The 20,502-nt window shown below is 42.6% G+C and overlaps 1 protein-coding gene across 4 annotated transcripts in view; it reads right to left on the minus strand.

The window, feature by feature from the left end:
• Positions 1 to 20,502, minus strand: part of NFATC1 (nuclear factor of activated T cells 1) — a 109,852-nt gene that overhangs the window by 65,469 nt on the left and 23,881 nt on the right. For all 4 annotated transcript variants that reach the window (XM_021553413.3, XM_077785519.1, XM_077785510.1 and 1 more), the window contains exon 4: positions 1,098 to 1,300. In XM_021553413.3, the coding sequence (XP_021409088.2) occupies positions 1,098 to 1,300 (203 nt within the window). The remainder of the gene's footprint in view (positions 1 to 1,097; positions 1,301 to 20,502) is intronic.

The following is a 20,502-nucleotide window of genomic DNA, read 5'->3' on the forward strand; positions in this document are numbered from 1 at the left end:
GTGTCTGATAGCATTTTCCACTTTGTTAAGGCATAGAAAAACAAGGAGTGATATTGTGATTTTCCCATGATATTTGGTTTGGTGGAGGTCAGGATTTCTCGCTTTCTATCTTCCTGTATATACACACACATAGGTGCATGCAACTATATTAAAATATGAATACATTTATATTTATACACACACACACACACACCAAGAGCTGTACTTGCACGCAAGCACATAGAAATTCCTTCCAAGGCAGACAGCTCAGATAATGGTTAGGATAATTTGAATGAGGGGGGACACAACTCAGATGAGGGGCTAGGTTGATTTGAGGGAGGGGTACAGAGAGGACAGGATAAAATAGTGTAGAAGGTATAATGTATATCACTTACACAGAAGGCTATTTTAACCTTTATATATCATCCTATAACAATGTTTATAGTTATTTAATGGACCTACAGGACACTTAATTATCCTAAGATATCCATGCCTGCTTTTCTGCTTAGCACTAAACTTAGCCCAGTTTAACAACTCAATCTGTAAACTGCATCACCTTCTTAGTTCTGGAAGATTTGCTTGTAAGCAAGTGCCATGAAAAATGCTGAGTTTTATTATGTGAGAAATGAACGGTTTTATTCCTCTCAGAAAATACCTCAGAAAAACCACAAAGGTACTTGGAAATGCTCTCTAAGAGTTTCCTCTGACATCAAAAGATAAATTTTAATCAGCTCTATTCCTTGTGCTAGTGCGTATAGGAGCAACAGGTGTCATATTTAGAAACTAAATGCAGGAGCTGAGGTAGGAGATATTTACAGCTCAGTAACTGAGATACTTATTTTAAATGGCAAATAAGCACATTAGCTGAAACTCTAGAATGAAAGCAAATCAGTTGTCATAAATATTTGTGCAGTTCGTTTTGCTGTTAAGCTGATTAGCGGCAATTTGTCTCAGCAAAGTTTTGAAAACCTACTATTACAGAGAGAAATGTGGGGAAAGAAAAAAAAAGACAGGGAAAAGAAAATTGCGTACAAAAAGAAAGAAAGAAACCCCAAAGAAATTAAGTGAGGTGACCAAGATGAAACTGTTAGGAGTCAGACATGGTGCCTTGGTCTTACATTGCTCTCATGTTGTTCTCTGGAAGAAGTGGAATTTCCAGGACTTTGGTGTTGGAAAGTATTGTTTCATGGCTGGTGGTGGAAACGGTCTTGCCGGTGATCCGGTGAACCTGGTAGAAGGCATGGGGTCGCAGCAGGCGGTCGTCTGCAGTCCCAATGAACAGCTGCAGCGTGAGCGGCTCGCTTTCTAAGTAACCATGGAGCTGGCAAAAGAACAGAAAAGGCCCACTGAGCACCATGCACATAAACTGCTAGGAATCAATTAAAGTTTTATAAGCAGGAGAGCCTAATTCAAGGAGAGAACTTGTGACAGGTGCTATGTGTTAAGTTCCCCCCTTCCATTTTTCCTGTAATGTAATATTGGTACAATAAAAAGGTGCACTCACAAAATGTCTCATTATCCTAAAGGACCCGAGGCACTTTAGATGGGCTGAGCTTTTGAGTACTCCTGCTACATCCGTAGAAAACTTTGCATAAATTCTGCTGCAGTGTTCAGCAGAAAAACACAATAAACTTGATGTTCCTTCATAGTACTGAAGGATGCAAAACTGACAGTTTGTAGATGGAAAGGACACAGCTTACCCATCCCAATGCTTCCTTGGACATCCCTCATGCAGCAGCAGTTTGCTGCTTGTGACCTGTACCCTCATTAACTGATTTTTATGCTGGTAAATACCTCCTGGGACAGCATGGAGAGAGATCACATATACATGATTAGCAGCTTACCATGTGTGTCAAATTCTTGTTATAATCACACAAAAATCTCATTGAAGCTCTTGGGCCTGGGTTGAACCTCATCCACATTACAGTGACTGCTCTGATGACAAGAGTTATTTCTGCCACAGGATGCGGAGGAAGCAGAGCCTGACCTCATCCACACCATCTCCTGTAGAAGCTACTCGTGGTTCCCACTGCTCTGGAATCCCCAGACAACGTCCCACTTGTGGCTGCCACCTGGCATTGGGAAATTAGTCTCACAAAAACAGTTATCTTACAGGGGTTAGTGGTGAAGACTTGTCCCAAGGGAAGGGAGGATGTAGCAACTATAGGAGAGAGTAATGTGGGCAAGGTGCACTGTCCCAGGAGATGCCCCACCCTAGAGCAAACCTGCTCACTTTGTTGTAGGTTTAGGTTCCTCTCTGAATAGTTCAGGTGGGTTTGGGCGTGAGTTATTCACCATCACTGAATATGGCAGCTCAAAACTTACCATAATTTGGTAAGGAGCAACACTAGTTTTAAGGTAGATGCAAGTTCAAAGCTAAATAAAGCTAAAAGCAAATGGTGAAACCCATATATCAAATGTTGCTTATATTTGTATTTTGTCTATTTTCACTCTCCTTAAATCTTACAAAGCAATTTCATGTTATCTCTCTAGGGTATTTTACCATCTGATAGCAGGAATGCTATTAAAAACAAAGATCTTGAATCACTTTTACTCCTTGAGCCCTGCAAAATTCTGGTGGGTGCTAACAGGCCCAAAGCCCTCTCTCCACTATCAAATATTGTGAATGGCAACAGCAATTCATAGTGGCAAAGTTTCAGGTACCACAGTGACCAGCGCATGAGGAAGGAAGGATGATGAGCCCAGACACATCTTCCATCACCAATCGAGCACACTGTAAATTTTTCATTTTTCACCCCACACTTTTTTCAGAAAAGCAAAGAGAACGGAAGCATTTTTTGTTTGATTTGATGCAGCAATTTTTACATCCTTACCTATAGCATGTGAATGCTGGAAGGATACAGTGATAGGAGGAGGAAAAGGCTCATTTCTAGCCTTTCTACACTATTTCATCAGCTCTGCATTCCTGAGACATCATACGAAGGCAGCTCAGAGCCAGGGGATTTTGACATGTTTGATATGATATGATTGATATGATATGACATGACATGATATGATATGATATGATGGTTTCATGCCAGCATTGTAAAATTGGAAACACATCAGTGGCAGTTTGAAAATCTGCACTATCACCAAAACAACAGAGTGAGAAAAGCAGAGCTATGTCTGTACACTGCCTTCAAGAGGATGCCATGGGCTGTGAATCTCCCTCCAGCTCCACATGGAACACCCACTCCTATGGTTTCTGACACACATGTCAGCGTTATGCTGCAAAAAATGAGATTCCTGGTTTTCTCCCCTAGAGAGAGACATACAGCTTGAGCTGCAGGTGGGTGATCAAAGGTGTGTTCCTGGTACAGTCAGTGACCGCAGGGAAGCTATTGTCCTACTCATCACCACCCTGCTCCCCCAGCATGACAGCCTAGCTGCTCATTAATTCAAAAAGTGTGTGAGCAGGGCTGGTAGAGTGACCTGGATTTGTCCCAAGCTGATCTTCCCTGCCTCACCACTTCCAGAGCCTCAGCAGCAAAGTTTAGGTAAGGGAGGAGACACAAGGTATCCCAGGATATTTTTGGTCAAGACCAGCACGTGGGTTTGCAGGAGGAAAAGTAAGACAGTGTGACATGCCAGGCAAATAAATTTCTATGCATTGCCAGCGGTCACTTCTCCAAGTCGTCATGGAGGATGCTTTTTATGGAGAGTGTAAAATTAAAACAAACACATATTGAGTTACAAGGACACTTAAAATGTAAAAATAGACTAGCGAGTAACTCAAAACTCAATTCAGCAAAAGCAAATTGCACACAAAGGTACCCATATGTTTTACTGAATACAGTCAAAGAGGACTAAAAATGTTGGTCTTGCATTGGGTTCTGCTATTTCAGGCTTTATCTTTAAATCTGAACTTGGCTGTTGCCATAGTTTGTAACCTACTGCTGAGCCTCAGCTTGTGCTTTTCCCACAGGTTTCCTATCAGGAGGCAATCAAACACCCATGGTCCTCAGTTTTGCACACCTGCCTTCCCCTGAAAAGTGTTCACATGCTGGAAAATAAATAATGAGATCTCAGTTGTGTGTTTTGCATTGTTTTTTAAGGTTTGTAATTGTCAAGCTAAATTTGTGTTTGCTTTTTTTAAGGCCATATCCTAGAGCCATACTTTATTTTGGATCTATTACCCAAAGTCACTCACTCCCCCACTTAGAAAGTGCCAGAAACATCCAGAAAGACTCATGTAATTGCTACATGCTAGATTTTGCTGCACTCAAAATACAAAAAATTCGCACTCGCATCACTGTAAGTTTTATGCCGTATTCTGTGTTAGGAAGCATCTGATATCTAATTTGTATTTTCCTTTTGAGCTTTACCCATTGCATCACATTATTTACTTTTATATTATGTCACATAATTGTGTATGCCAACAGAAGCAATAAAAGAAAGCGATGCAAGGATTAACATATAAAGGGGCACATACTGGGACTGACTTATTTTAGTCTGTGCACCCAGTGCATTATTTCTGTGACAGACAGTGTTGAGCCTCAAGAGTTTTCAGCATACGGCAGATGTCTGGTGAATGGGCAAGATCCTGCTTACTTTCAGCCGAGTGTAATAAGAATATTCCACTGTTCCCTGAAAACATGGGAGACAGGTTCAACAGTGAGGAGCAGCAGCAGTAAAAGCACCGGTGTGGGACTTTTGGCAGTTAGGTTTGCCAGCAGTCAAAGGGAATATCAAACAAGATCAGTGTAAAATGGGATAGGAAAAAAGGGTGACTGAGCATTTTTCTTGGTGAGGAAAGATCTCGCATATGCATATCCATGCATATTTTCCATGTATGCTCTGGGGTACTGTACTAGGTGGAAGAGCGATTTGGTTTCCTGGCGTACAACATGGGATGCATGCGTCAGACACCCTATTTTTATCTTTTTCTCTGTGTAACACAGTCCAAAGCTCTTAATAACTCAGCGGTTGAGCATGGGTGACAAAGGTGCTCTCAGCTACAGCATTCATAATAAAGGACATGTCTTTCCTACCAAGCATGCTTGGCTTGGCAATACATAGATCCAAGTGGAAAGAGGTGTACTTTCCCCTGCTGTGGAACTGTAAAAAGAGCTAGCTGCAAAAAAGGACCAGAAGCGCAACATTTCTGAATGAGTTTCCCTTCCCAAATAAAGGCAGTGATACAGTAGTCACCTGGTGCGGTACAAAGGAAAGATGCAGGAAAGACTTGAATATGCAGATAAAAACTGTGTGGCCAAGTGTTTGGATTTTAAATGAAAGTAGGTCATATTCTCTTGTTCTGACCAAACACTGACTATTATGCTCTTTCTCGTCTTTGAGTAACACTGTTAAAAATACTTGAACTCATCTCAAGTGACATTTTCATTTTTATTGTCTGAAGCTGCTAAGATCAAAATCAGATTTAATTGCAGGCCTGTTATACACTCCTCTAATTCTATCAAAAGCGATGCAGTCACTGGCAATTAACACCAGAATAGGACCGATCACAGCTAAGCTCTTCATCACCTTACATCCTCTTACGCAAGAGCGAGGGAAAAGGCTGCACCAGCTGAGCCACCACATCAAGCCTTCCCTGGGATTCCTACACCTCTCTGTCATCACTTTCCCAGCACTATCTCCCACCAACATGTCTTGATTCTCACCAGTAAATTGCTGCTCATGTCAGTGCAGGATGCCAAAGCAAACTGCAGCCATTCCCCAAGGAGATGCAACTGTGTGCTGGGGCTGGATGTTTTCATGTGTCCAGATGCTGTGGAACTGAATGCCAGGAATCTTCCTCCAGTGGCCAGTGAAGTGTGAGGGAAACAGGGCTGTCACCCCTCACAGCCATGAGCAAGGTACTATCTGATTCAGCCCTACAGCTATGATGATCTCTGGTTTATCACAGATGTAAGCATACTGAGGCTGCCTGGATTCCAAATATCCTTCTGGTACACATCTATTAAATCTGCCAATTGGAATTGAACAGACTTGGAAAACGATAAGCAGAAGGAGATTAGGTTTGAACATAAGCACTAGGAAAAAACAAAAGCAAAACCTCCTTAAACCTTGCTACAGTTACTAAATTTTGAGGAAATTTTGCAAATGCCACATCCAATAACTCAAAACACTATTTCAGCTTCAGTGGTTATTCTACAGACAGTGAGGAAAACTTCTATTATTTAAGCCACGGCATTTATTTTAAGAAATGCTGTTGAAATATTCTGCACGTTCCCTTTCCAAGTGCTTTATGCTTTTGGCAGCCAAGCATCTGTTTAAATGCTCAGAAAGCTACCTGTCATAACAAGGAGGCCTCTGTCTGGAGAGGCTCCTGGAGGCCACAAAAGAATGGTCCTGTTCTCATGGGACACACCAGCCAGATACACCCTCTGTGCCACCCATGACATCAGTCAGGAAGAAAGGGAGCTGTCCTGTGCAGCAGCTTTCAAGGGTACTTACTGGGAGTTTGGGAAAAGGACTGCAAAAACCCTACTGTGATGCATTCCTCCAGACCCGGAATCTTTTGCAAATATATTAAATGAACATTAGGGTATAATTTAGGGCTTAGCCTGTCCCAATGCATTAAAGGTTGAGCTCCCACTAAAAACAAAGCAGGGCATGACCAGGGACTTAACATTCACTCTCAAAACCAGTCAGCAGCTTGTGCTTGAGACTCTTGAGGCCCGTAGAGGCTGCCTCCTTAATGATAATGATGCACCAAAAAAATGCCACAGTGAACATTCATATTAGCAATACCTCTTGTGTGTGTGCCTGGCTTTTTATGTTTGGTATATAATAAAGACAACAATAAAATTTATGCTTCTAAAAATATTAAGAACAATAACTACTTATCTGACCATGTAACTGATGGCCACACTGCTTGCAGCAGGTACCACAGTGCTTATGCTCAGCAATGGCTTACATATCCATTTGTCCCATTTGCATTCCCAGAACTGTTCAAGGAAAACCTGCGTCAGTCTGGTGAGAATCATTGGGGAGACCAACAACCCAGTCTGGTGTAAGGTGGCTTCTTTCCCTTTTATCCCTATCAATGTTTTGGAAAGCAATTGCAATGCTTTCAAAAAAAAGGTCAAACAGAATAAAATCTATAAAATAGGGACATTTTAAAGTCAAGACAAGTGCTGCTTGTCTCTTTAAGCTAGAACTTTGGAGCTGTACACTAAATAGCTTTACTGCTAACTTTTTCAAGCAGCAGGTATTTTTTTTTCAGGAACTGCACATGATAAAGGGAAACAAATAGTCATGTTTTAAAAGCGTACCTAATATACAACCTCAATAAAATACCATCAGTGAGTGCTCAGTGTCCTGGTTTTTTAAAACCAAATCAAAGATCAAGCTGTTTAATTTACAAAGAAAGTGCACAAACATTTTGGGTATTGATTTCAGCAGTTAGCACCGAGCACACATAAAAATAGTGTCATGAATCTGATTTTCAAGAAAAAGAATTTACTTTCAGCTCCCACACAGAAGCACTGGAAGACGTAAGCCACTGCATCATGGGTTTGAACGGCAGGAGGGAAAAGCTGATCTTGCAGGCAGTGACTGTCATGTGAAGCGCAGGCACAGGGGGTGAGGTCAGGAGACCAGGGCATCTATTCTGGTGTGCACTGCAGAGATTCTGCCCAACCTCTGCCTGGGCAGCCACCGAGCTACCCTGCCACCATGTCCCCAGCTGAAAATACCCAGGAACCTGCTGCTGAAGGCTCTGGAAGCTAGCAACCTATGCCTCTGGGAAAATGAGTCAGGAAAAGGCTGCCCTATTCATTGCAAAATTCCCTAATACCTATTCTGACCTGGTTTGTCCCTTAACTCATTTGCTGGGGGTAGTCTGAGAAAAAAACACACCTCAGATGCCCTGAGGCAGGGGACTATAATGGCTCTTCTCTCAAGCTCCTCTCCCAAATCCCAGGTGCCATGGGAAGTGGTTTATGGAACTCCCCTTGAACCCTCCGCTCTAGAGGGAAGCTGGGCAGTTCTCCTGCAGCTCAAGGGTGTACTGCATGCTGAAAGGCAGCAGCAGGGCACAAGCAGGCAGCTGTACCCTGATCTACCAAGCATGAGCCAGGTAAGGGCTGGCAGCCCCTACTCTGGGGATTCAGGCCCCACAGGACAAGGAGCAAACAGTACCAATGAGGCAGACAGAGAGCATTGACAGAGTACCAGCAAACCAGTGAAGCACGTCTCTTGCTCTGTATGTTGCAGAATCCCTTTCTCTTTCCAGCTTTTTCTCTCCACCTTCAAGCTCACACTCTGCAGGTGTATACATTGCAGTCACTGCTGTGCCACCCATGTGTCCCTTGCTCTTTCCAGATGTCTAGACTCCTGCTTCTGTGTACCTAGGGCTGAGCGAGGCACATCATCCTGACCAGGAAAATCTTCTTTTTGCTAGCAACCAGGCTAGCAATAAAGGATGCCGGTTTTTGATGACATGCACAGCTCAGCTCCAGACTCTTTGTCAGTGATTATTCGGGTACTAAACTTGGTCCGGTTGGATGCTTCTGTGAGAGGATTTCTTATTCAAAAAGAGGAACATCTTATTCAAAACAGCAGAACAGACAGACTTCAGAATGAAAAAATGAAATACAGCAAAACAGAACAACCCCTCAAAAAACAACTGAACAGAAAATAAAACACTTCCTTAGGAGCTGAGACAACCCTCTGGCTGTGACAGATTTTGCTGTACTACATCTGATGCAGTTAAGCAAAAAAAGAGAATAAATTATGCTCTGTGCAATGAAACATGTTACTACCCCATAGTCTTTCACTTAAAATAAAATTGTAACAGGAATTCCTACAGATTTTTGTGCAGCTTTCAGGATTTATTTTTTCTTTCTGAAAGTGATTTTCTTTGGATTTACTCAAACTCTGCAGTCAGAGCTGGTCCACAAATACAAATAGGATGGCTTGCTCCTACAAGGGGCCAATCCTGGGCCAAGGACTAGAGCTAGATGGGAGAGAAGTGAATGGAAACAGCAGGAGTGTGTTTTATGTGGCACTATCTAGTGCTGCCACTTGGACCTTAACAGAGCAGCAAAAAAGCAGCTGTTCACATCATGATGAATGAAGATCTATATAAAATTTCCAGCTGCAAATACGCTGAGGAATTATTAATCTTAATGTAATAGAGATGCTGTACACTCAGTCACTGGCTCACAAGTAATTTCAGCCTCTATCCAGGGAAAAACAGTCTTCGTGGCTGCTGGCTCTCAGCACAGCCATGAAATCTTCTTGTCTAAACAGCCTCAAGACACTACTCCCTGTTTCTGGGAAGGATTTTCCTCCTAAGAAATACATGTACCTATAAACCAACCCGTGTCACACTCCTCCTAAAACTGTTATACTCACAAGAGAGATGCCCATCAGAAAAGGAGTTACTAATGGAATGGATTTGTAAGTCCTGGGCACCTTATTCACTGGGACACCAAGAAATCATTACTGTTCTCATGACTTCTTCTACCACAAGACAATAGAAATGTTCTTCTCCTAATCCTTGCTGCGTTATCGCTCTCCAAGGATTATAAATCCAGGTCTGGGTGTAAATCCAACATAACAGCGTCCCTGAAACTATCCAACCCCTCACACTAGAAACTCAGTAGAGCAGAAACTCTATTGAGTTTCTACTCAAGGGGTTTGCCTTTAGCATCCATCATGGCTTTCAGTTTGGACAGTCATACCCATGGCCATGCATGGGTTAAAAAAAATAAATTATCCCTAGAGCCCTGTAGAAGGAATTTATTACATGTTCTTAGGCAGATACCCCGGACAAGCTCATACTTGTGAGCCTGCCTTTCGCCACGCTGCTGACGCACTGCTCGCACCCAGCACGGTCCCGTTTGTGGTGAGCACAGGCTGGCCCGGGATCCTTGGCTGTGTCAGGTGCTGCCAGCAGCATGTCCTTCACCACTGCCCATCCCAGCCATGCCAGCGTCACTGCCAGCATCCCGCGGTGACTCCTCCAATCCGAGACACACCCTCAATGCCATGTTTTAACTCAGCAGCTCACGAGTGCTTCAGCAACTGCATGACTCTGAATTCTCATCCTTGTGAATTTGAGGACAATGGGGCACCCATCTGCTCACAAGAGTTATCTGATTAAAGGCCAGTGCTTTTGAGGTGCACATCAAGATAAACACTGGCTCATATGAGACAGGGACAACACGGGTTCAGACATAGAACTTTTGGGGTTCAGAGACACAAGTGAGACAATATTAAACTAGAAATGGCTGCCTTTTGCCTCAATTTTAACTTTTCTCCAAATGGCATTTATTTAAACTGCTACTGAAGACAGAAATCTGAGGCTATGTTTAAAGGCTTTATCTCTGTAAATATTTGGAGAGCTATAAATACTGAGCCATATTCATAATACAAATATTGCACTTACTGTTCTGTTGCCATGAAAATTACTACAGATATACTTCCAATTCTTAACTTCTCTGATTTCCCAAATACTTGTTTAAAGAACAAACAAACAAACAAACAAAAAAAAAAAGTATGTGAGACATTTTGCTATTTAATTGGCCAGTGGTGTCAAAAGCCACAGCACAAGGCCAGAACTAAAGGCCCAAGGGTGGAGGCAGACAAAGCACGTAGTGCAGTAGCATGGTATAAAGCTGTGTGCCCCAAGTGAGACTTATTATAATCAGACAGTCCATGAGTCAAGCCCTGAGTGCTTTCTGTGTTCGGGGAAAGGAGGGAGTGGGAAGGGTTGCTGGCTGAAGGTCTGAAATAAACCTCCTCACTTCTTCTGAAAGTCACATGAATACTGATGGTTTCCAAATTTCACAGTACTTCTGTCCATTTTTGGCTGGTGTTTCTTTTTTATGTAGGAATGAATTAAAAGCAGGAAAATGTTTCAAGGCATTTTATAGAAGTGCAGAGCAAGGATGTCTTAGATGAAGGTGCAGTGAACTGAGGATGGAGTGATTGAGTTCCTATATTTAGCACTGCCAGACAGCTTTTGCTTTATCAGAAATGATTATTTGATTCAAGCAGAAAAAAACCCCACAAAAACCATTACAACTTTTTACATATTTCCAGACTTCTTTGTTTAATCAATCTGTGCTTCAGCCTCCTCACAAAACAAAGACAGTAACCACACTGCCAGGAAGCCACTTCTGGTCCTACTCAGTTTCCCCAAACCACCTTTGTTCCACCTGGTGTTACAGCTCTGATTACATTTCAGTTTTATCTGAGAGCATGTCTTCCATGGAAATCATCCAAATGTAGCAATAAAAATAGGTCAGGTATATCTTATAGCTTGGATTCAAGGTTTTGACCTTCAGAACAGTCTGATTAAACTATGAGAAATATAGAGAGATTAGATTCCACACTGTAAGTTGCTTCAGGGTGATGCCATTGGTTGATGCAACTTAGTTTTTTAATGAAAAAATCCAAAAACCAACTGGATGGAATAGACAAGACTGACCAATGAGCATACCATGAGGTGCTCTGCCACCATGCTACAGTGAACTGAAAGGCTTGAGATCTCCAACTGCAAGTAAATCAAATAAGCATGAAAGATTTCTAACACTTTCTCAACATAATATTTTCAATCAATCATTCTAAATATTGTCATGTTGAGTAACATTATTTAGCAACAGCTGTTGCACTAGAATTTCTGACTTGAATACTGACAGGCTAACACCACAACCCTGCTTAAAGCCAGTAAGACAGCCAAATAAAATGTTGCAAATATTAATAGCAGAACTTGCCAATAAAAAGCCTTATAGAGTAGCTTATCTGCTGCTGTAAATGGATGAGACCTTGTTGCAGTCAGAGGAGCAGGATGTCAGTGCATGACTGGGAACTGAGGGGGATGGTGAGGGTTACAATTTCTCCTATGAAGGGAGGTATGACGAGGAGGTGATGGCAACTAGAATCTGTATTTTTACACCCAAACCAGGCTGTGTCTCTATCAACCTGCTGACTTCAAAGATGAGGCTCTAGTATGGGTCAAGTTCCAAGCTTGAGATAGAAATGCCAAGGCCTTTAAAGGCACTGCTCCTCCTAGCCATATTCCAGCCTTACCTGGGTATCCAAGAAGTACATCTCAGTCTTGGCAAATCAGTAAGACCTTAAAGCCTGCTGAGCGCAGTTAGAAACAATTGTACACAACACATCCAGTCAAAAGGAAAAGGGAAAAGCCAGGTGATTCATGCCACTTTACTTTTAACGTGTACAGGCTGGACAACAACAGTCTAGTCGCCTCAGCTGCCATCACAGCCAGCAAAACAAGACAGGCACTCTGAAGGTGTGATTTACCCAAGCAGCTTCAGATGTTTGTATCAGAATAAAATGAATAGCTCACTAAACTCAATCCCTGATTACAGGGAGAAACCAAGTCAATTAGCTTAGCAGCAGACATGTAACAAACCCTGAAATGTGAACTTGCCCCTGTCACTTGCCCAGCCACAGTTCAAAGCACGAGTGTCCCACAAGCCCGGGGCAGTGCTGTGAGGCACGCACGCTTTATCCTAAGAGATACGGAGCAGAGGTCTTGGGAAAAGACCCCCCACAGGCAGAGCCCACTCCAGACACAATGCTCTGCACTTCACCAGCAGATGTTTAATTTCAGGCAGCCACCCACAGTTTTCCACAGCAGGGGTACAAGACCATCACCTCAGACAGCAGTATTTTGCAGCCCTTTCCCCTCCCAGAGGTAAAGCTCAAAATCAGTGAGCTTTAAATTCACCACAGCTTAAATTCAGTGCTTTGGCTTTTCCACCCTGACTTTGGGGGCCTGCTTTAGCCTGGTCCTAGAGTCAGCCTCAGCACAGGTTGGGCACAAGGCAGTCATGGCCAGAAGACAGACACTTGACCAGCTCTCTCTGCAGCCTCGCTCCCTGTTCCTGTGAGGGGACTACTCACCCCTCCCTCCCTTCCTCAGAAGGGTGTCACAAAGCAGCAGCTCATTTCCCTGCAAGGACTGTTGCAACCCCCCTAGCCCCAACAGTGCTCCCGACCTCTGCTCTGGAGCACACAGGAAGTTCTGGAGCACCATCACATACAGTCTCAGTGGCCTTGCTGTTGTCATTGTTCCAAAATTGGATGGCAGGCTTAAATCATAATAAAAATAGTTTCCTGAGCCCTATTTCTGCTAATGACCACTTTTTACATTCAATTCAAATGTTTATTACACACCTTTTTCTACTACAAAAATGGAAAAGAGAATTTAATAATAATTGGAAAACCCAAGGGCCAAATTTCATCATTTTTTTCTTTATTTTTACTCAAACTGAAGGAATAAGAATACTTTTACTCCCCAGACCATTTTCCTACAAAAATCTGCTATTACAGATAGACTTCCACATAACACTGCCCTGTGATTAGAGCAACTATTCTTGTAAAATCTATTTGAGCTAAGAGTTTCAGGGATTTCATTTAGGACAGCAAAACTGCAGAGCCATAGCCCAGCTCCACTATTTTCACTGCACTATCTTGTTCTTTGCAAAACCTCTCCAACCTGCTTCCGTCTCAAATGGGGTTCTTGCAGCCAGCAGTGGAGCTGTGCCAGTTCACATATTTTAAGGTTTTCCTCAAAACTGTGACGGATTAGAAAATGAGGCTTTGATGTATTCAGGACATGTGCTTGAGATTACTTGTATACCTAGATGCTAGCACATCTGCCTGCAAGTTGTGGTCTAAATTTGTTTGTCCCTGGAAGCTCAAGTTTGCATCTGTGGGTGGAGTTTGTGTACAAGTCTACAGCTGTATGCCAGTTTGTAGTCAATAACATTCCATAACCCATATTCAGTAACAAGATTTGAGTCTACATTGAAGAATATTATATAATTACAGAGTAAGAGCTACAGCACATAAGGTCCACATAATGAAAATAATATCACTGCAAAATAGGTGGTTGAAAATTAATTTGAAACCCATTTATAAAATTATTTCAGGATTATTAAGGACTGATTTTAAAATAGTATCTAGAATTCTTTCTTTTTGTAACTGCATAGTCTGAGCAATTTTATGAGTTCCTGCAGCTAAGGAAGAGATTTTCATATTTTATGTAGCTTTTTATAAAATTCTGATATGACAGATACTATCTAAATATTCTTGTATAGATAAACAAGACTGATCCATGCTGCACTGGGTTACAACCAGTCTAAATATGTAACCCTGAAGAGGAGGTGTTACAAGATCTTAATATGATAATAATCTTAATAAGAGAAGGCAGGATTTTGGGGGGTTTTGCCTTTTGTTCAACAAGTGGTATCTTCTGTTGACTTCTCCAAGATGAAAAACCAAACTGACCCATACCACTTACACTTCTTCAGCACTTCACAACTTTTACACATGCTATTCCTGTTCAAGTCAGTAAGAGTTTTACAGCTAAATCTATCCCTTCATGCTTTGCCAGTTTTCTCTGGTGATTTTGTCCTAGAAATACAGACACTTGGTACATGTATGCAAGTGGGACTATATTAAAACCCACAGCAGGTAGAAAATAATACAGCCCAGGGAAGTTTTGTTTTTGACTCTCCTCATAATCAAAGCTATGCACAAAGCACAATGAGGCACAGTAAATAAAGACATTTCACACAGACAAGCACGAAAATCTTCCAAAACAAAGAAAATTAAATTATCTTTCAACTAAAGAACACACTGCAATGAAAGACTAAATGAGCAGTTCTAATTAAAACCATGCTGTGAATCTCCTACTTTCCACCACCACAAAAAAATCAGCTAGTATTTGTGCATGCACAGCCACCCTCCAAAACCAGTCAAGCAGCTTTCCATCCAAACAATGCAAGACACAGCAACTCAGAGCTGCGAAACATATTGAAATTATTTCCATAGCAATCATAACAACAAGATGTAAGGCCAGGATATGCAGGGAGAGGGGCTGGCAGCAGGAGCTCAGCCCCTCACCGGCCCCGGTGCTTCCTGCTGTCCCCGGCACGGCACGCTGCTGGGAGCACCCGCGCAGCATCCATCCCCTTGCACCACATCCATCCCCTTGCCCTATGGCTGCATCCAGTGCCCTGCTGCCCTGTGCATCGGTGCTCGCCTTGGCAATGGTCGGTCTCATCCAAAACAGGCACTTGCATCCCTTCTGTGCCCGTGCTCAGGAGCAAAGCGTTCCATCCCGGCGGGCGCAGGCAGGAGAGCCAAGGCGCTGCTGGTCCCAGCCGCGGTGAGCACAAGCAGCACCGCGCAAGCCCTGCTGAAGCTTCTTAATCCTGACATGTCGCAACCATCGGACGCTCAGGTGTCTCTGTTTGCAGCGCTAAACCAAGCAGCTGCCTCAGGTGAAAACGCTAAGAGGGGGACGAAAAGTCGGGGCTAACCCTCTGTGCATAAGCTGCACCGGGGCTTCATGCACAGCTCATCTCTGAACAGCTCTCCAAAAACGAAACATGATCTGTCTCCCACCCCACTCCCTTCTAGCTATTTATCTGTTTGTGAAGTCACGATGTGCTGCAGGCTTCCCAGGCAAGCCACTGTCCTCCCGTGGGCAAAGAGCCGAGGGGACAGGAACGTGCGGCTTATTCAGCACAGCAAGTGTGGGTATCCATGGCCTGCGCAGAACATGCATGCTGATACTGCTGTTTTCATGCTGGCACAGGGACAGCAAGTGGCTAAATAGAGTAGATTTCACTGAGCACTCTAAATTGCAGACTTAGATGACATGAAAAAAGGTACAATTTGCCCAAAGACAGAGGAAAGTAATGGGAAGACTTTGTACAGTGATGGAGAGCTTGGCTCCAGTATCATCACGCCTGACTTGCTATCAAGATGTCCAGTAAAACCTTCAGAGACTTCATGGCCGTTAGGTGTGGACCAGCAATATGGTGGTGGAACAAAAACAAGAGGCAGTCATCCTGAGGGATCCCAAAATCAAAGAGACTGAAGACAGAGGAAAAGGAGGACCCAGTTAGTATCTGAAAACCATCAAAAGGAAGTAGCAATATACAGGGAATCTGCAACTGATGCCCAAAAAGCATCAGATTTTTAAGAGGGAAAACGTAGTAGGTCTCCTGAAAAGTAGCAAAGAAGCCTGCAAGAACAGGATGCAGCTACTGCAACTTGCTCCCCTTTATCTTACTATTTTTTGGCAGCTCGCAGCCCCCCCCCCACATGCCTGACACCCAATCTCTTTTAACACTTGTGGCAAGGCAGCGAAAATGTCTTATGCCAGATTTTACAGCCGAGTAACCTAAGTGGCAATACATTGCACAATTAATTGCCAGTTAATCAATGTATTATAGCTTGACAGAAAGCTGAAATACCCATTCAACATTTAATCCAACTTTATGAAAGTTTAAGGACATATTTAAGTACTTGGTTTCACTGTAATAGATCAGTGCTCTGCCTCTCAAACATTTATACCCCTTCTCATTGCACAAAACTGGACCAGGAGTATTTCTACATGAGCAGGATTACAAGTGGCAAGGAAGCAGTTCTCTTTCTTGTGAGGACTGTGGGTTTTTACCAGGATTCCAGGATACCAGGATTTAGCAGGATTTACATTTGGCTGTAACACCACATCATCAGTGTCCTAAAGAGCAAAACTCATTGAGGAAGACTCCAGAGTCTGTAACTCCCCAAAATGTACCCACACTGTTCCCGCAAGTGCTGTTTACTGCATTTGAAACCTAGGCAGCAGACTTTTAAATCCCAGTGTGCATAACGTCTGCATGCAAACCAAAAGCAGGAGTTCCTCTGCTTTATTGGCTATTGAAATATTAAAAACAGGTGTTTAAAAAGTGTATTACAAATCTGTCTGCAACCTATATTATTTTTACCACGTGTAAGTAAACTGATCACAAGCATGTTTCAACTGTTTCAGTGAAACTATGCAACTCCTGATAAATTATTTCTTAAACATGTGGAGGGAGGAGAAAGTTTATTTGATTTCACTGCACTGAGAGCATGCAACAAATTTTTTTTCTGTGCATGTATACAGCAGATACTGTAATGGATCATCTCCCTTTCGTGGCATGTATCAAAGAAGATCTCAAGCTATTTTTCACAACAAAAGAAATTATAAACCTCTGCTCATAAAGGAAGATGCAATGTACTTTGAGAGAGAAACTCAGTAATTGGACACCATATTTTCCACTGATTCAGCCTGTTAGTTGAAATAATGACTAATTAAAATGGAAAATCTATATTATAACCATATATACTGATATTCCAGATCACAAAGTGTGTTACAGATGTAATTTTTTACTCTTATACATATAAAAATTAGAAAGTATAAAACCAGAAATTCCAATGGAGTTAGGTTGGTGTGAAAGGGATCTGAAATATGAACTAGCCCCCAGTATATCTTGATACAGAATCCAGGTAACATAATTTTCATGATATATGTTTTATGTAATTTGGAGTATTAAGAAAAAAAATCTTTTCCCCTGAGATATTACTTTTAGGAATAGAGTACAGATGTCTAGTTCCCAAAGCAGACTTGTAAAAAATTAATCACCTGCCTCATGCAGGTTAGCAGTATTTGGCAGGTAGGTTAGCTCAGCTCATAATGAAGCATCTGGCTTCTGACAAAACTGCATTTTAATTTTAACTGTGTTTCATTTCAGATTTTGGGTGCATGTTAACATGAAATAATCTGGCAAGTCTGGAGAAGATTTTCTGATTGATAACTTTGGTGTAGGTCTTCTTAACTGCAACCAAAACTAAGTCAAGTGACAGCTGTGGTTCATGCCCAGACCACAGCCTCAGATATCACCTGAACCTCCATGAAAAGCTGTTTTGAATCCACTTGTCAACACCTCACCCATCCAGTCTTAAAATTGCTAATACCCAAAAATTGCTAAACTAAGAGTCAGCAAACCTCTAATCATGTGCTTGAATTAAGCAGGCTAAGCTCTCTGACTTCAGGAGTGTCCCAATATGGCTTTGAAGGTATTTTGGTTTGAGTTTGGGGTTTTGTTGGGTTTTTTTTAATTTGAGGTCTGCAAACAAAAGCTCTACCCATTATGAATTTTTCCTTAGAAAAGTGTGTAGCCACTTCTAGCACTACTGGTAGTCTCTGCCTTCTGATTCTGTGACAGCACAAGAGACGTGGTATCTGCAACTTTTAGTAGGAGAGATGCAATACTAAGCACAGGACAAAAAGGATGGAATGGGCAAGAAAAAGTATCACACTCTAACAGTCAAGGATGAGTCCTGATTCCTCACTGAAAAGTAGTTATACACAATTCAGAGGTATGCTTCCAAAATGATGATGAATCACCTATTTAGACCACATGCAAAAAAAAACGTCTGTTCAAAATGAAAAGAGTTCACCAAGTTGAAAGAATGCAGCACAAGGCCTGAGGAAAAGTAAATCAGACAGGAATCAGAGAGTACTTACTACACTTGTGTTCTGCCTTTCTAGACCTTGCAGAGACTTCTATCACACCATTGTAGACACTCAGGGGGCATATGCTGCTGGTTACCAAAACCAGCCTTATAAAGGAAGCAGGATGGCCCTGTGAGCAGTGCTGGAGGTAAAGATGACTCCTCTGCTTCTGCTCTAATCTAGAAGGTCTTTGCCATATTAACTTCCCCCAGAGGACAGCTAGAAGATAGCCCACACAGTGATAGCAATACCACTAACTCCCTTATTGCAGAGAAGACAGAAAGGAAACCAGGAGACGCCAATGAAAAGGATAATCGGGAGCTGATGTCATGATCCCCTTTCCCAAGGGAATGGAGACAGCACCAGCAGAGGAATGCTTTCCATCCTCTCCTCCCTCAAGGCTATAACCAGCTTCTGCTTTGCCTGCAGCTACTGAGTCCAAACTGAAGGCAAACCTAGGGCTGAAGCCTTCAGGCTGGAAAGCTAGATTGAACATCTCAGCATCCTAACAGCCGAGATATGTACTGTGGCACCCATCATGCTGAGTGTGGGTGCGGTATCATTTTTAACAGAGAGCAGAGTGCATCCCCCAAGCACTGGCTGATGGAAACTTCATTTTTCATTTGTAAAGGCCGTTGCACCAAACAGCAGAGGCCTGTCCCCAGGATGGCTCATAAATCAGAACTGAAGTTGAATTTTCAGGGTCATGAAATCTTCTCCAGCTGACAGCAGCACACTTTCCAGGATGGCTCCCTTCTGGACTTACCCCTCCTCAGGGGTAAGGGCCACAAGCTAGTGATACAGCTGTGCTTGTGGAGCTACTCTGTGGGACCAACTTCATGTGAACCCCAAAAATGAGAAACTTCCTCCTTTCCAAAATACACTCTCCTAATAAAAATAAAATAAAAAAACCAAAAACCAACAACCGTGATGAAAAGCTTTCAATGGGCATTCTTCCATTTGCTGGATTTATAGAAGCAATAGCAGCCTTAAAACATCTGCCAAATCATTCTACTTTTCCGTTTTGATTATCTGTCTGCTAGTTTGAGGTTTTGCTTTAACTATACAGATGCAAGAAGTGAAAAAGCTATTCAGCTCAGATTTACTCTTAAGAAGTACCGGCTGTCTAAAACAATGCTATAAAGTGTAGGTTCCCTGTCTGGTTTGTTGTGTGATTGCATGGCTTTGTGCTATTAATTGCAACCTGGCTAACAGGTGCTTGCCAATATCTTTATATGCCTACCATAAGGAAGGATTATATTTCCATCTGATCAAAAGGGTGATTCTGCCTTCTAAAAAGAAGCTAAGAGCAGCAGAGAGAGGAAGTCCACTGCAGCATGATGAGTTGAATCACTGCTTACTAATGAGAATATGCCCTCTGTTCTGCCCCGATATACCCAGAGAGGGTAGGGGAAAGCAGCTAACACTATTTTTTCCACATCTTCTCCTCTTGCTCAGGTGTCAGATGGCCATGAGCTGGACCCACAATGGACTGTTTTTTCTTTCTAATTCCCTTGACTCACTTAGCAATGGTGGTAGCTCTGTTGTTTAAAACAAACTTGCAGCAGTGGGGACCCCAACCAAGAAAAGCACTTAGGAACACACTGCAGGTCCCATATAATGGGACTCGCCAAGGGTTCACTCTTGCTGTGCAGCAGCAGAACATTGCTGCAAAGAACTCCCCTGTCCGTAAGAGCCTTCCTCTTGGCTTCCTTCATCTTCTTTCTGTCATCAGTAATGAACATCTCTTTCCAGTCTTTTCCAGTCTTTTTAGCTCTTTAGTTCTCTATTGTTCCCATGTATCCTTCTGGTTATCACAGGACTGTCTGACCTCACGCTGTCGGCTGTGCATGAAGCCATGTGTATGAGAGGTGCTGATCAGAGTGTGATGGCCCCTGAAGTTACACTGCTTTGTCAATGAGGCTCTCTATTCCCCAAGGGGTTTGCAAAAGGTATTAATTGATTATAGGTCTGAAGATGAAAGGGCTCTGGCAGATACCTCTGGTGGCCAGCACCTGCACCGGGACTTCGTGCTTGTTAACCAAAGCAACAAAACCAACCAATACGTGGGAAGCAAACAATAAGACACTCCATGTGTTGCTGAGGTGCACAAATAACTCAGGGGCATGTTGGTGCCTAATTATGGTGATGTGGAGATGTACAAAAAATACCAAGGCAGTGATTGCCATAGAGGAGATTCTGACACTTGTTAGTCATAAGGTGATTTAAAAATCCCAATG

This window comes from Lonchura striata, chromosome 1, assembly GCF_046129695.1.
Source record: "Lonchura striata isolate bLonStr1 chromosome 1, bLonStr1.mat, whole genome shotgun sequence".
NCBI classification, from domain to species: domain Eukaryota; kingdom Metazoa; phylum Chordata; class Aves; order Passeriformes; family Estrildidae; genus Lonchura; species Lonchura striata.